Source organism: Phocoena sinus, chromosome 3 (assembly GCF_008692025.1).
Source record: "Phocoena sinus isolate mPhoSin1 chromosome 3, mPhoSin1.pri, whole genome shotgun sequence".
NCBI lineage: Eukaryota > Metazoa > Chordata > Mammalia > Artiodactyla > Phocoenidae > Phocoena > Phocoena sinus.
The window spans coordinates 17337188-17351098 of NC_045765.1; the positions used below are offsets into that span (position 1 = coordinate 17337188).

The 13911-nt window shown below is 45.3% G+C and overlaps 1 protein-coding gene across 1 annotated transcript; it reads right to left on the reverse strand.

Annotated features, from left to right (window-relative positions):
• Positions 1 to 2805: 2805 nt before the first annotated feature.
• CBY3 (chibby family member 3) lies at positions 2806 to 4812 on the reverse strand. The gene is given in 3 exon segments (XM_032626486.1): positions 2806 to 2928; positions 2930 to 3509; positions 4763 to 4812. Coding segments are annotated over 3 exon segments (753 nt in total).
• Between the last annotated feature and the right edge of the window lie 9099 nt (positions 4813 to 13911).

Sequence of the window (13911 nt, forward strand, 5' to 3'; positions counted from 1 at the left end):
GAAAACAAAGCAGGAAAGGAGGATAAGTTGTACTGGTTTGGTTGGGTGTGGGGAGAATGCATGCTCTTTTAAATAAAGTCATTAGGGAAAACTTCACTGAAAAGGTGACATTTAAGTAGACACCTGAAGGAAGTAAAATCAGCAAGACACTGAGAAGTATCAACTGTGAGGCAGGAGAGAAATCAGAAGAGTGTAGTATCCTAGAAGACAAGTGAAGATGAGGAGGCGTCAACTGCATGAAATGCTGCTGATGGGCCAAGATGAGGATGGAGAATTAGCCAAAGGACTTAACAACACTGGAGTCAATGTCATCCTTGACAAGAGCAGGCTGGGGAGACTTGGAGGTGAGAAATCCAAAGCTGAGGGGAACTAAGAGCAAAGGGGGGGGGAGGAATTGAAGACAGTGAATATAAGCAACTTTTTGGAGCTTAGTTATAAAGGGAAGCAGAGAAATGGGGCAGTAGCTGGAAAGTAATGTAGGGTCAAGAAAGGACTTCTTTCCAAGATGGAAGGATCTCTACTTCTATTTCCCTTCATCTTTCCTCTTGCTGTAGACAAATCTACAGCCTTTTTGACCTCCCTCCTCAAGCCCAAAAAATATGTTTTCAAAGCTCTGTTCCCCAGAGGATTCTGAGCTGTAGAAGGTGAAAGCCACAAAGAGTTCTTTGTTCCTACTTTCTGCTCTGTCACACACATACAGCCCCACCCCCACCCCCGGGGCAATGAGCTTGCTGCCTCAGTCAGGGGGTGAAGTTCCAGAGCAGACAGAACAAAGTCAGATATCTTAAAATATCATTCTGCCCCATTTGATCTGGGTCCTTTATCCACTTGGATACCCCTCCCTAAACATGGGGCTCCCCATCTGCTGCTGATCTGGCAGGGCAGATACTTTTTTCTGTTCTAGAAAATAAACTATTTGTTTGCAAGTGCCCTGGCCAAAGCAATATTCCTTAAACTTTAGGTACTCTTGGATCACCTTTATGATTTTTGCTATTTCCCCATACCACATAGTTTTTATCTCATGTTTTAATGTAAAGCACTTTCCTCCTTAAAAAAAATCTTTTTTTATTGTGGTAAAATTCACATAACACTCACTGTTTTAAAGTGTGCAATTCAGTGGCTGTTAGAACATTCACAATGTTGTACGACCACTATAGCTCCAAAACATTTTTCATCAATCCAAAAGGAAACCCTGCTCCTGTTAAGTAGTCACTCCTTCCTCCCCACATCCCCCGGCTGTGGATTTGTCTATTCTGGATATTTTATATAAACAAAATCATACAATATGTGGTCCTTTGCATCTGGCTTCTTTCACTTAGTATAATTTCTCCATCAGTGCCTTATTTTGTGTTTTTTTCTAGGTATTGTTTTGATTCCCTTCTCATTTCCTTTTCTGTATATTTTTTATTTTCTAAGTTATTCTAAAAGGAAATTATATTTTACAACTATTTAAAAATATTTTAATCTATGTTAATATAAATATAGAATTATTAAAATACAAAAGAGCACTGCTCAAAAGAAATGTTTTTAAGCATAGTGTCTAATGACATGTTTTGTGTTGTTTTGCTGATTTAATTAGGCCACATTTTTATACAAAGTAGTGGTTTAGTAATCCCTAGTCTTTCTCCTGAAAGCAAGTTAGGCCGAAGAAGGACACCCACTTCTCTCAAAGTTTTCACATGACTCTAGGAAAATGTGTTGGAATCCTACCGGACTTAAGTTTCACTGGGTGCTGAAAGGGCCTGTCTACATTCCAAGGGAAGGTTGCAGATTGCAAGGACCAGTGTCATCACCTTTGTTGTGCAGCCACATCACTCACAACACCCTCACCAAAAGCACTTTATATGATACCTTGGGCACAGGGCTCCCTATGCTCCAGGAGAGAACATCGATCTAGAACGGATATAGAAGGAGATCCAAAATCAGACACCTATAGGAGGAAAGGAGTGAAGCTGAGCAGGAGCTGACAGCCACAATTCAGGCAACTGCTGCTGGGCAAAACCAAGGTCCAGCAATGGCTGAGTCTTCTGGGTTTTCAGGAGAACACGGGAAATCTGGATTTTTAATGTGACATCTCCAAATTCTTAAACGTTGGCCTCATGCAAAATTGTAAAATAAAGTGGGTCGAGCAAATCCTATCTGTGCGCTGGATTAGCTCTGGACAGTGCTTGTTTGCATCCCCGACCCATAATTCTAGAGACAGGAAAAGGAAACCCGCACCGAAAAGCGACTCGCCAAAAGCCACACAGCCAGGAGGGGGAGGCAGAGCTCAAAGTTTCGAGGGATTCTTTCGGGAAACAGTTTCCAGGTCGTAAAATACACTTTTATCCTGGACTCGGGCTGAAACCCCTCCCGGGATCGCCTCAGGGAGGGAAAGGCCAACTGTAAGGTCACCGACCCCGCCCGCCCGCCCGCCCCACCGCACCCTCCATCCCTGAGCCCAGGTGTTCCTGCCTCGCGGACTTTGCCCTCCGTCCCTTGGGCCAAGAAAGCCATTGCTACCACTACCTCTCATCGCCGGCCATCCCCGCCCCCTGCCGCACTGTTGCAAGCCTGGCTCCCACTCCGCGTTTCCAACGGGCTGCAAACATCTTCCTCCACCGCCCTATCGCACCCTCCCGAGACGGGCTGCTGGCTGAGTCTCCCCTCCACACCAGGCCCGGAGTGATGGTCCCTGAAGGCGCGCAGCGGACCCCCCCGCGCACCCGGAGCCCAGTCCTGGCCGGGCCCTCTAGGGGCCACAGGAACGAGCCCGGGCCTAAGGTGAGGAGCGAGGTGCGCATGCGCTGCACGGGTTTTATTGCGTCACCGCGACTCTGGAGCCAGCGGCTCGATCAGGAGCACGCTGCACGCGCCTTCGCGCTTGCGCATCTTCCTCTGCCAGGCGCGCGCCGCAGCGGCAGTGCTTGCCTCGTGGTATATCTTTTTTTTCCAACAGGTGCATGCGTGCTGTTGTCTCCGTCAGCATGTCCATGAGCAGTTCCTGCTGTAGCTTCAGGTAGTTGTTCTCCTCCAGCAGCACCTGGCTCTTGATCCGCTGCACCTGCGCCTTCCAGCCCGGGGTGGTCGGCGAGGGCAGCTGCGGCCGCGACCGCACCGGCTGGCCCTCCGCGGTCCACCGGCCGCCGCGGAACACGAAGGCCTCGTCGCTGAGGCGCGTGCGCGGTGTGCCGTAGCTGAGGCCTAGCTCTGCCCGGCGCGTCTGGTAGTCCAGCAGGTAGAAGGTGGACATGGAGGAGATGCGGCGCAGCGGAGGGCGCCGCGGCGAGAAGCGCCGCGAGAAATGGTGGGCCCAGAACTGCCGCAGCTGTTCCCACAGGCGGCTCGCATGGCCCGAGGCCGAGCACCCGAAGGCCTCCAGGGCAAGGGCCGGGTGGGCCTCGTCAGGCACACGGATACCCAGAGCAGAGCCTCGAGGACGCGGGCGACCCAGGCTGCTCCCTTGCCTCGCAGGCCTCGATGTCCAGAATGATAAAGGCGAGCCTGGGGCACTGCTGGAGAGCAAGAGTCTGGGTGAGCAACCTGCTTGGACGTGCTGCCCCCTCAAACCGCGAGGCCTGGTGGGCAGGGCTCAGGCCCGCAGCTGGCGCTCAGGGTTAGCCAGCTGCTGGCCACTGAGGAGTCCATCCCTGCACACTCGTACTAGCAGAAGTCTCCCCGAAACCCCCTTCCCCAAAGACTACTGTGTCAGGCTTTGGGGATAGATGGGCAGGTGAAGGACCAGAACCCTGCTCTCTGAGTGCTGGGTGGCTGCTGGAAGGGGTTAATAGGCCCTTAAGGGAGGAAGGAATGATAGCAGAGACAAGTAGGTACTTAAAAGACGCACAGGAATTTGACAGGTAGATTGGGGGTGGGTAAGGGAGAGCCGCTAGGCAGAGTGAAGAGCTAGGCAAGGCTCGAATGTTGCACATGTGAGGAAGAGCTTGGGGTAGGATTGGTGTAGGGTATTGAGCTGGAAATAGCAGAAGAGGAAGCTGGAAAGGGGGACCAGGACACTATATGAGGGTGCTGTACAGGCAGGCTTAAAAGTTTAGACTTCCTTCCGTGGGTTAGAGGGCGCTGCTGAAGCACTGCGAAGCCAGGGCTGGATCTACGTTCTGAAAAGTATCTGGTGGATGTCTAGGATACCCAACAGCATTACTGCCCTCGTCATTCAGTTATTTTACAACCTTGAACTGACTGGCATCTGCTTTGTGCCAGGCCTTGGTCTGGGTAGAGGGTGCCAGCACAGCCTATGCCTGCCCTGAAGATGCTCCTGGTCCAGCTGGGAAGCCACATGTGTGTGTGTAGATCACAGTCTGGTGTGGTCAGTCCAGTAGAGGCATGTGCCATGGGCTAGGACCTATGCTTAGGGCTTGAGCCAAAAGGGGTTGCGCAGACTGGATGTGACTGTTATCCAAAGCAGACTACATGCTCAAGGAAATTAAAGTCCAGATAACAGACATGTTCCATACTCCTTCTCCCCCCATTCCTGTACGTGCTGATTCTGTTGTGTGAGAAAGAAGACTGTATGCTTTCTTTTGAATTCCTCTTCTCCCAATGGAGAGTGAAATGAGAAGGAACCCTGGGACAGGGTTACCTCTGTCATGCCTTCATTAATTCAACACACACTTACTCCTCACACATAGCTGGGCAGTACTACCCCCTAGATCTGGCTCAGGGACATGTCTCTTGGAAGCCCAAGGCTAGAACCTGGCCCACCCTTGAGGTTGCCTCTTTCCAGAGGATCCTTCCCTGATAATACTCACATGTTGTACCTCACCTGGAGGATGTGTTGGAGGTGCCAAGCTGCTGTCCCAGGCCTGGCCCCATCTCTGAACCACTCAGTTGCTGTCTACCGGCTATGACTCACAATGCCTCTAGGCCAGATCAGCTAATCTATAAAACAGACCCCTGGGCTCTCCCCTGTATTCATTCAGCACACTTATTGAGTGCCTTCTCTGTTCCAGAAACTGTTCTTCCAACGTGAGGAAGATCTTCTGTCATCAAGCTATCATTCTTAAGGGGGAGAAGGTCATAAGCAGAGCCTAAGATAGGAATTTGTTCTAGGGGATTGAACAAAACAGTCCCTCATGAAGCTAACTAAGGGTGTCATGGGTCAGGTTTCCTAGAAGCAGAGCCTCAGATGAGAATTATTGAGGGATTTACTGGGGAAGTGTTTTTGGGAGAAGGGAGTAAGGGAAGCAGGACAGGGCAGGGAAAAGAGCTAAAGCTAAGCAGGAATGTGGCCTCAAGTGGAGACTAGCTCTAGCCAGATCTCACAGGGAACTGTAGAAATTGTGCCACAGAGTTAGGTCTCCTTACTGCAAGGGAGCCAATCTTTTGTGCCCTTCTCCCCCACCCAGCCCTCAGTCAGTCATTGTCAGGGGCAACTGTGAGTTTGTCAGCCAACACTTAAGGCACCTATGGGGTGGGTGCACCCCCAGTAAAGGGATTTGTAGGATGTCAACAGCATAAAAGAGGGAGGAAGAGGGCTTCCCTGGTGGCGCAGTGGTTGAGAGTCCGCCTGCCGATGCAGGGGACACGGGTTCGTGCCTCGGTCTGGGAAGATCCCACATGCTGCGGAGTGGCTGGGCCCGTGAGCCGTGGCCGCTGAGCCTGCGCATCCGGAGCCTGTGCTCCGCAACGGGAGAGGCCACAACAGTGAGAGGCCCGTGTACCGCAAAAAAAAAAAACCAAACAAACAAACAAAAAAAAACGAGGGAGGAAGAGAATAGGTAATAAAAATGAAAGGAAATGGGGCTTCCCTGGTGGCACAGTGGTTAAGAATCCACCTGCCAATGCAGGGGACACGGGTTGGAGCCCTGGTCCGGGAAGATCCCATATGCCGCAGAGCAACTAAGCCCGTGTGCCACAACTACTGAGCCTGTGCTCTAGAGCCCGCGAGCCACAACTGGTGAGCCCGCATGCCTAGAGCCTGTGCTCCGCAACGAGAAGCCACCGCAATGAGAAGCCTGCGCACCACAACGAAGAGTAGCCCCGCTTACCGCAACTAGAGAAAGCCCACGCGCGGCAACGAAGACCCAAAGCAGCCAGAAATAAAAATAAAATGAATAATTTTTTTAATGAAAGGAAATAACTAAATGAATAAGAATTTCTGATTGTGATACATGCCATGAAGAAAATAGAGAAATACAGAAAGTGACTTTAGGACAAAATGAGGTGTAGGAACCAATTTAGACCTGGCACTCGATGAAGGCACTTGATATTCATACTAAGACCTGAATGATGAGAGACTCTAGCTACATGAAGACAGGGGCTAGAGGTACAAAGGAGTTGGGCTTGTTTGAAGGACAAGTGCTGTGTTGAGCTGTGGGAGGAAATGAAGTCAGCCCTACTCGCCAGCCACACCCAATCAATTGCCATCACGTTTACTTGGCTTTCCTGACCCCAAGGGTCTCTTGCAGGGGCCTCCTAGTTAATCCAGCATCCTGATGGCTCTAGAAGGGGTCACCCAGCTCCAGGGAGCTCACAACATAGGGCAGGGCCAAGTGGTAGTGCCACCTTCTGGGAAACCTTTTTCTGTAACAGTTTTATTGAGGTATAATTGACACAATAAACTACATATATTCAATATTTATAACGCACACTTTGATATGTTTGGATAATTTGATGTAAGAAATCATAACCAAAATCAAGATAATGAAGATACACATTACCTTCAGAAGTTTCCTCTGCTCCCATCACTATATAGATTAATTTGAATTTTCTAGTATTTTATATAAATAGAATTATTTAGTATGTACTTTTTTTTTTTGCACTGGCTTTTTTTTTTTATAAATTTATTTATTTTTGGCTGCGTTGGGACTTCGTTGCTGCACGCGGGCTTTTCTCTAGTTGTGGTGAGTGGGGGCTACTCTTCGTTGCAGTGCGCAGGCTTCTCATTGCAGTGGCTTCTCGTCGCGGAGCACGAGCTCTAGGCACGTGGGCTTCGGTAATTGTGGCACGCGGGCTCAGTAGTTGTGGTTTGTGGGCTCTAGAGCACAGGCTCAGTAGTTGTGGCTCACGGGCTTAGTTGCTCCGCAGCATGTGGGATCTTCTTGGACCGAGGCTCGAACCCGTGTCCCCTACATTTGCAGGCAGATTCTTAACCACTGCACCACCAGGGAAGTCCCTGCACTGGCTTCTTGCAGCATAATTATTTTAAGTTGAAATTCATTCATGTTGTTGCATTTATTAACAATTCATTCCTTTTTTGGTGAATAGTATTCCATTATATGGAAATACCACAATTTGTTTTTCCGTCCACCTGTTGATGGAAATTTGGTTTGGTTCCATTTGGGGGGCTATTACAGATACAGCTGCTATAAACATCTGTGTACTACTCGTTGTGTGGCCACGTGCTTTAATTTCTCTTGAATAAATACCTAGGAGTAGAATGGCTGGGTAATATGGTAGGTGTATTTACCTTTTTATGAAGTTACCAAGGTTTTTCCAAAATGGTTGTACCATATCCCTACCATCATTGAAAGAGTTTCTGTTCCTTTTCCTCCACATACTTGCCAACACTTAGTATGGTAAACCCTTTTAATTTTAGTTATTCTATGGGCATCCCTGATGGCGCAGTGGTTAAGAATCCGCCTGCCAATGCAGGGGACACAGGTTCGAGCCCTGGTCCGCGAAGATCCCACATGCTGCGGAGCAACTAACCCCGTGCACCACAACTACTGAAGCCCGTGCGCCTAGAGCCCGTGCTCGGCAACAAACGAAGTCACCGCAACGAGAAGACTGCGCACACCACAACGAAGAGTAGCCCCCACTCCCTGCAACTAGAGAAAGCCCGCGTGCAGCAACGAAGACCCAATGCACCCAATAAATAAATAAAATAAGTTTATTTTAAAAAATTTTAGTTATTCTAGTGGGTGTGTCTAAATTGTGATTTTGATTTCATTTCTCTGTTGGCTAATAATGTTGAGTGTCTTTTCATGTGCTTATTTGTTACCCTTGTTGTTGAAGTTGTTCTTGTCTTTTGACCTTTTTTTTTAAACTGGATTGTTTGTCTTGTTGAGTGTAAGTTCTTTAATGCTAGATAAAAGTCCTTTGTCAGATATGTTTTGCAAATATTTTTTTCCCAGTCTATGGCTTGCCTATTAAAGCAAAAGTTTTTAATAAAGAGCAATTTATCAATTTTTACTTTGACCCTCAAAAGGTCATGCTTTTCATGTCATATTAAAGAACGCTTTGCCAAACTAAAAGTTTCACCATTTTAGCTTTACATTTTGTGTTCTATTTTGAGTTAATTTTTGTTGATAGTGTTCTTTTCATATGGTTGTCAAGTTGACCCAGCACCATTTATAAAGACTAGCCTTTCCCCACTATTTGCGGTTATGTCTTTATTGTTCATCATGTGACTGTGTATGTATGACTGTTTCTGGGCTCTCTATTCTCTTTATTGTTCTTTTTATTCTTGTACCAATACCATATTTTCTTAATTATTGTAGATTACAGTAAGTCTTTATCTGGTAATGTAAATCTTCAAACAGTTTTTTTTAAGACTGCTTTGGTTTTCTAGGTCCTTGGAATTTTCATATAATTTCAATTCCATGTAATTGAATTTCTATCCTAATTTTAGAATTAGAATGTCAGTTTCCACAAATAAACCTTTATGCTCACTGTTCAAAGCTCTCTCTTATCATCAGGATAAGCTTGAATCAGCCCTCAGAAGGTTGTCTAATGGACATGGAATCAGAGCCCAGGAATATTTTAACCCAGCCAATCACATATTCGCCTTCTCTCCCTCACTCCCTCTTCCACCACCCCCCCTATTGTGTCTATGTTATTAAAGCTACTTTTCATTAACACTCATGACATTTCAGGAAGGTCCTGAGTGATATCAGGAATGGTATTCAGCAACTTTCAATTTCCCTATTTCCATGGTCTACAAAAGAGGAAAAGCTACAAAACCCAAGGAAGCCTTTTTTGATGATTTGAAAAGGAAAAGTTTAGAGGAGGAATAATTCCCACTTAACATGTTAACTCCTTTCACAAACAGACCTTGATTTTGAGGAAATTTAATGAAAACTAGTTTTGTTTTGGTTTTTTTTTTTTTTTGCTGCACGGTGCAGCATGCTGGATCCCAGTTCCCCTAACAGTGATCAAGCCCATGACCCCTGAAGTGAAAGCGCGGAGTCCCAACCATTGGACTGCCAGGGAAGTCCCGAAAACTGTAGAATTTAAAAATGCACAGTCAATAACAATGGTTCCTGGTTCCTTTGAGGCACTCCGTCTAAATGTCACTGAAAAGACCAGATTTGGAGCCTGTGAGGAAAGGAGTACCAGGTCCCAACAGGTCTGAGTTTAAGGACGTAAAGCTCATTCTGATGGCACAGAGGAAAGGAGAGAGGACTTAAAAAAGAATTTTCATTTCTTCACAGTCATAGTGGCTGTAAATGTCAGTGGATCCCTTCTCTTGGCAACCAAGAGGAATAGTTCCAAAACCAAGGAAGCAAAATCTTGTTTACCCTCATGACCATTTCAATCCAGCTTCTATGATAATCTGTTAGTGATATTTAACCTTCTCTGAAACAATGAGGGGTTCTCTGTGCTAACATAGTTTTTTAAAAACTACAAATATTTGCATTTGTATAAGACCTGATTAAAACAGTAATTCAAGTAGTACGGAACACAAGAAGAACATAGTTATACAAAATGCACATGCTTCACCTGGTACTTCCATTTTCTGCATGGTGCCTTTTTAGGATGCATGAAAGGATGCCCATCCCCTATGTGGTTCATCCTTCCCTTGGACTTTTTCTTCTTTAGCTTCTCCTTCAGTCTTCCTCTTGGGCTTGGTGGTTTCAGAAGGGGTGGGATGCAGCATGAGGGGTAACCACAGTGGTGGTCTAAGTGTTGCTATTGCTTCCTCTCTCATACCCATGCTGCTCCCAAGCCATTTTGCCTTAAAATTAGTTACATGCATGTTCTTTGGAATCTGCAATACTCTATAGAAAATGTTTAAATTTTGTTTTAAAAAATAACTGAAAAAAAGTGTTGATGATGTTCTATTTGCTCTAGATAACCACCAGGAAGCACCCTGGAACCTGAGAGTCTGCACCTGGGTTTGAGTGGTAGTGGCTAACCAGAGGGGAAGGTAAGCAGACAGGCATGAGAGCACTGAGTTCCCCTGAGAATGGAAGATTTCAAAGTCTTCTGAAGAGTGAAAAGTGGACTTAGAATGTGCATCATGACACAGTACAGAGTGTGTGCCAGCTGAATTTGGAAACATCTGCCTCAGGGCACTGGGAGCAGATCACAGGTCAAATAGCACTTATTTTCAGCAGAAAAACATCTTTTGTTGTCCTATTGAAATGTTAATTTAAATGCTTTATAGGTAATTTATAAATTTATTGTGGTTTTATATTTGTATAACAGCTGTAAATAGGTAGGCTTATGTTTATAGACATTTAAACAAGAATGTGTGGTGGGTTAATATTCTGATTAGCCCATGTATAGTTGTCCTGAATATTCCTTTTTATACAGGTACCTGTTATCATTTAAATGAAAATCTGAGGCTTCCTGCAGAAAACAGAATTATTTGGGGGCTTCTAACTTCCAAAATAGACTCTATAGGATCTGAACAACTCTGAACAATTGTCTTGAATTGTGAGAGCCTGACCTTTTTTTTTTTTTGGCCACACTCGCTGCGTGGCTTGCAGGATCTCAGTTCAGTTCCCCGACCAGGGATTGAACCCTGGCCACAGCAGTGAAAGTGCCGAATCCTAACTACTAGACCACCAGGAAAATCCCCTGGCTTTTTTTTTTTTTAAGTTGTAAATTTAAAAATTGTGCAAGGAAAAAAAAATTTTTTTAATAAAAATTGTTCAAGGAACACCAGTATACCCTTTATCTAGATTCCCCTACACTCAGCATTTTACCCTATTTCCTTGATCATTTCTGAACCTTTTACATACATCATAGTCCTTTGCCCTAAATACTTCAATGTGTATTTTCTTACGTAACCACAGTACAGTTATCAACCTTATGAATTTACATTGATATAATACAACCATCCATATTTCAATTTTGTCAGTTTACTAAGAATGTCCTTTATAGAATTTTTTCCCTCTAGTACAGGATCCCATCTAGGGATAGGTATTGCATTTAAGTGTTGCAAAGGAACCTTCCCTACTGTGGGCAGACACTTTTAAGACCATTTAAATGTCCTGTTCCTCAAAATTCCCACTAAAGTTAGCATCCACTGGTGACTCTTGCCTGATCCAATCTTTATGACTGCCAAATTATGCTTTTCCAACACTAGCACATACTTATCAGTCGGCCCTCAGCATTCTACTGTAAGCAAGAGATCTTCTTTCTCCTCTGCTGGTATGGTGAGATAATAGAGAAAAAAAAATACATATATATATATATCTCCGCCCCCAGGCGCATCTTTTGTTCTAATATTTGGTCTTTGACTCCTGTTCCTGACAGTTTCTATATCCCTCAGAATTTCCTGAGTTATAGCAGTGTCTTTTGGTCTAATGAAGTGACTCATGGTGGGCTCCTGGATAGGAGCTGTTCACCAGAAAGACAGAGCCATGATTGGACACTTGGGACTTTCATCCCCTCCTCCCCTCCCCCATTCTCCAAAGGGGAGAGGGGTTGGAAATGGAGTTAATGATTGATCCTGCTTCCATAAAAATCCCCTAAGTCCTGGTTTCAAAAAGTTTCCAGATCGGTGAACACAGCCATGTACTGGGAGGGTAACACATCCAGCTCCACGGGGACAGAACTTCGTGCTTGGGACCCTCCCGGACCTCGCCTTGTGTATCTCTTCATCTCGCTGCTCATCAGTATCCTTTATCATATCCTTTAATAAACTGATACATGTAAGTGTTTCTCTGAATTCTGTGAGCTGTTCTAGCAAATAATCGAAGCCAAGGGGGAGGAAGTCATGGAAACCTCTGATTTATAGCCAAGTTGGACAGAAATTGCGGGTAAGCTGAGGATCCAATTCTTGCGATTAGCATGTGAAGTGGGGTCAGTCTTACAGAACTAAGCCCTTAACCTGTGGGATCTGACACTAGCTATCTCCAGGTAGCTAGTGTCAGAATTAAGTTGTAGGACACCCAGCTGGTGTCACAGAATTGCTTGCAATGGGGAAAACTCCCACACATCTGGTGTAGGAAGTGATGTGAATGTGGTAGTAGTGTGACAGTAAAGAAGAAACACAGGAGGGGGACTTCCCTGGTGGTGCAGTGGTTAAGGATCCGCCTATCAATACAGGGCACACAGGTTCGAGCCCTGGTCCGGGAAGAGCCCACATGCCGCGGAGCAACTAAGCCCGTGCGCCACAACTACTGAGCCTGCGCTCTAGAGCCTGCGAGCCACAACTACTGAAGCCCACGTGCCTAGAGCCCGTGCTCTGCAACAAGAGAAGCCACCGCAATGAGAAGCCTGCGCACCGCAACCACGAGTAGCCCCCACTCGCTGCAACTAAAGAAAAGCCCATGCGCAGCAATGAAGACCCAACGTAGCCAAAAATAAATAAATAAAAAGTAAATAAATTTATTTAAAAAAAAAGCAACACAGGAGGAGTGTAAGTTTTTTCTTTACAGGTATAGACTTATTAATTCTACTTTTCTTTTCCTTTTTAAAATTTGTTTACAGTTCTCTTTTTCAGTGGTTTATAGTTCATTTAATTATTTTGATTCTCAGCTGGCTGGGCCCTCCCCCAGAGATTCTGATGTAATGTTCTGGGGGTACAGCTTGGGCACTAGGATTTTAAAAGCTTTCCAGGTAATTCCAATGTGCAGACAAGGCAAAAAACAAAAAACAAAAACAAAAATAGCCTTGCAATGTAAAACATAGAGACCAAGGCAAGCAAACAGAAAACAGCTGAAAGGAAACAGCGAAAACATACAGAGAAAAAAATTTTCAACCAAAAGTAGTGAGCAAATTTTCTCCCCAGAAAACAATTATGAAACTGGAAAAAAAGATTTTTTTTAAAGATTTAGGGCTCTGGAAATTGACCATAAGTAAATGAGAAATTGAGAAGCATTTATCCATGAAAAACTTCTGAACTCTGGTTAGAACAGTGAGAGTCTGTGGCATTCTTGTCTGAGGCTGCTAACATTCCCCCAGCTTGGTCAGCAAGCTAGCTGTCCCAGAATTGGGGAGGCTGCACAAACCAACAGCTTCACTGCCAGAGGGGGGCTCACTGAATCCGAAGCAAACCACAGTGAGATACTACTCTATATCTACTAAAATGGCTATTGGCGATGATGTGGAGAAACAAATCCTCCTACATGGGAAATGTAAAATCAGCAGCCAATTTGGAAAACAATTTAGTAGTGTCAAACAGTTAAACATAAACTTAGCATACAAGTCAGCAATTCTATTCCTATGTACTACTCAAATGGAAACTTGTCCATATGAAGACTTGTATACAGGGAGTTCCCTGGTGGTCCAGTAGTTAGAATTCGGCGCTTTCACTGCCCTGGCCCGGGGTTCAATCCCTGGAAGCTGCACGGCGTGGCCATGGATAAACAAAATGTATATCTATGCAATGTAATATTATTCAATAATGGAAAAAGAATCAATTCTTGATACGTGCTACAACATGAAGTGCAAAAACATTATGCTAAGTGAAAGAAGTCAGATAATGATTCCATTTATGTGAAATATCTAGAAAAGGGAGATCAATAGTGGGAGAAAGCAGTTCTATGGTTGCCTTGGGTTGGTTGGGAGTTGACTACAAATAGGCACAAAGGAACTTTTTGGTGGTGGAGTTATTCTTTTTTTTAAAAAAAATTAATTAATTAGGCTGCATAGGGTATTAATTGCTGCACGCAGGCTTTCTCTAGTTGCAGCAAGCGGGGGCTACTTTTCGTTGTGGTGCACGGGCTTCTCAATGCAGTGGCTTCTCTTGTGGAGCACGGGCTCTAGGCGCGTGGGCTTCAGTAGTTGTGGCAC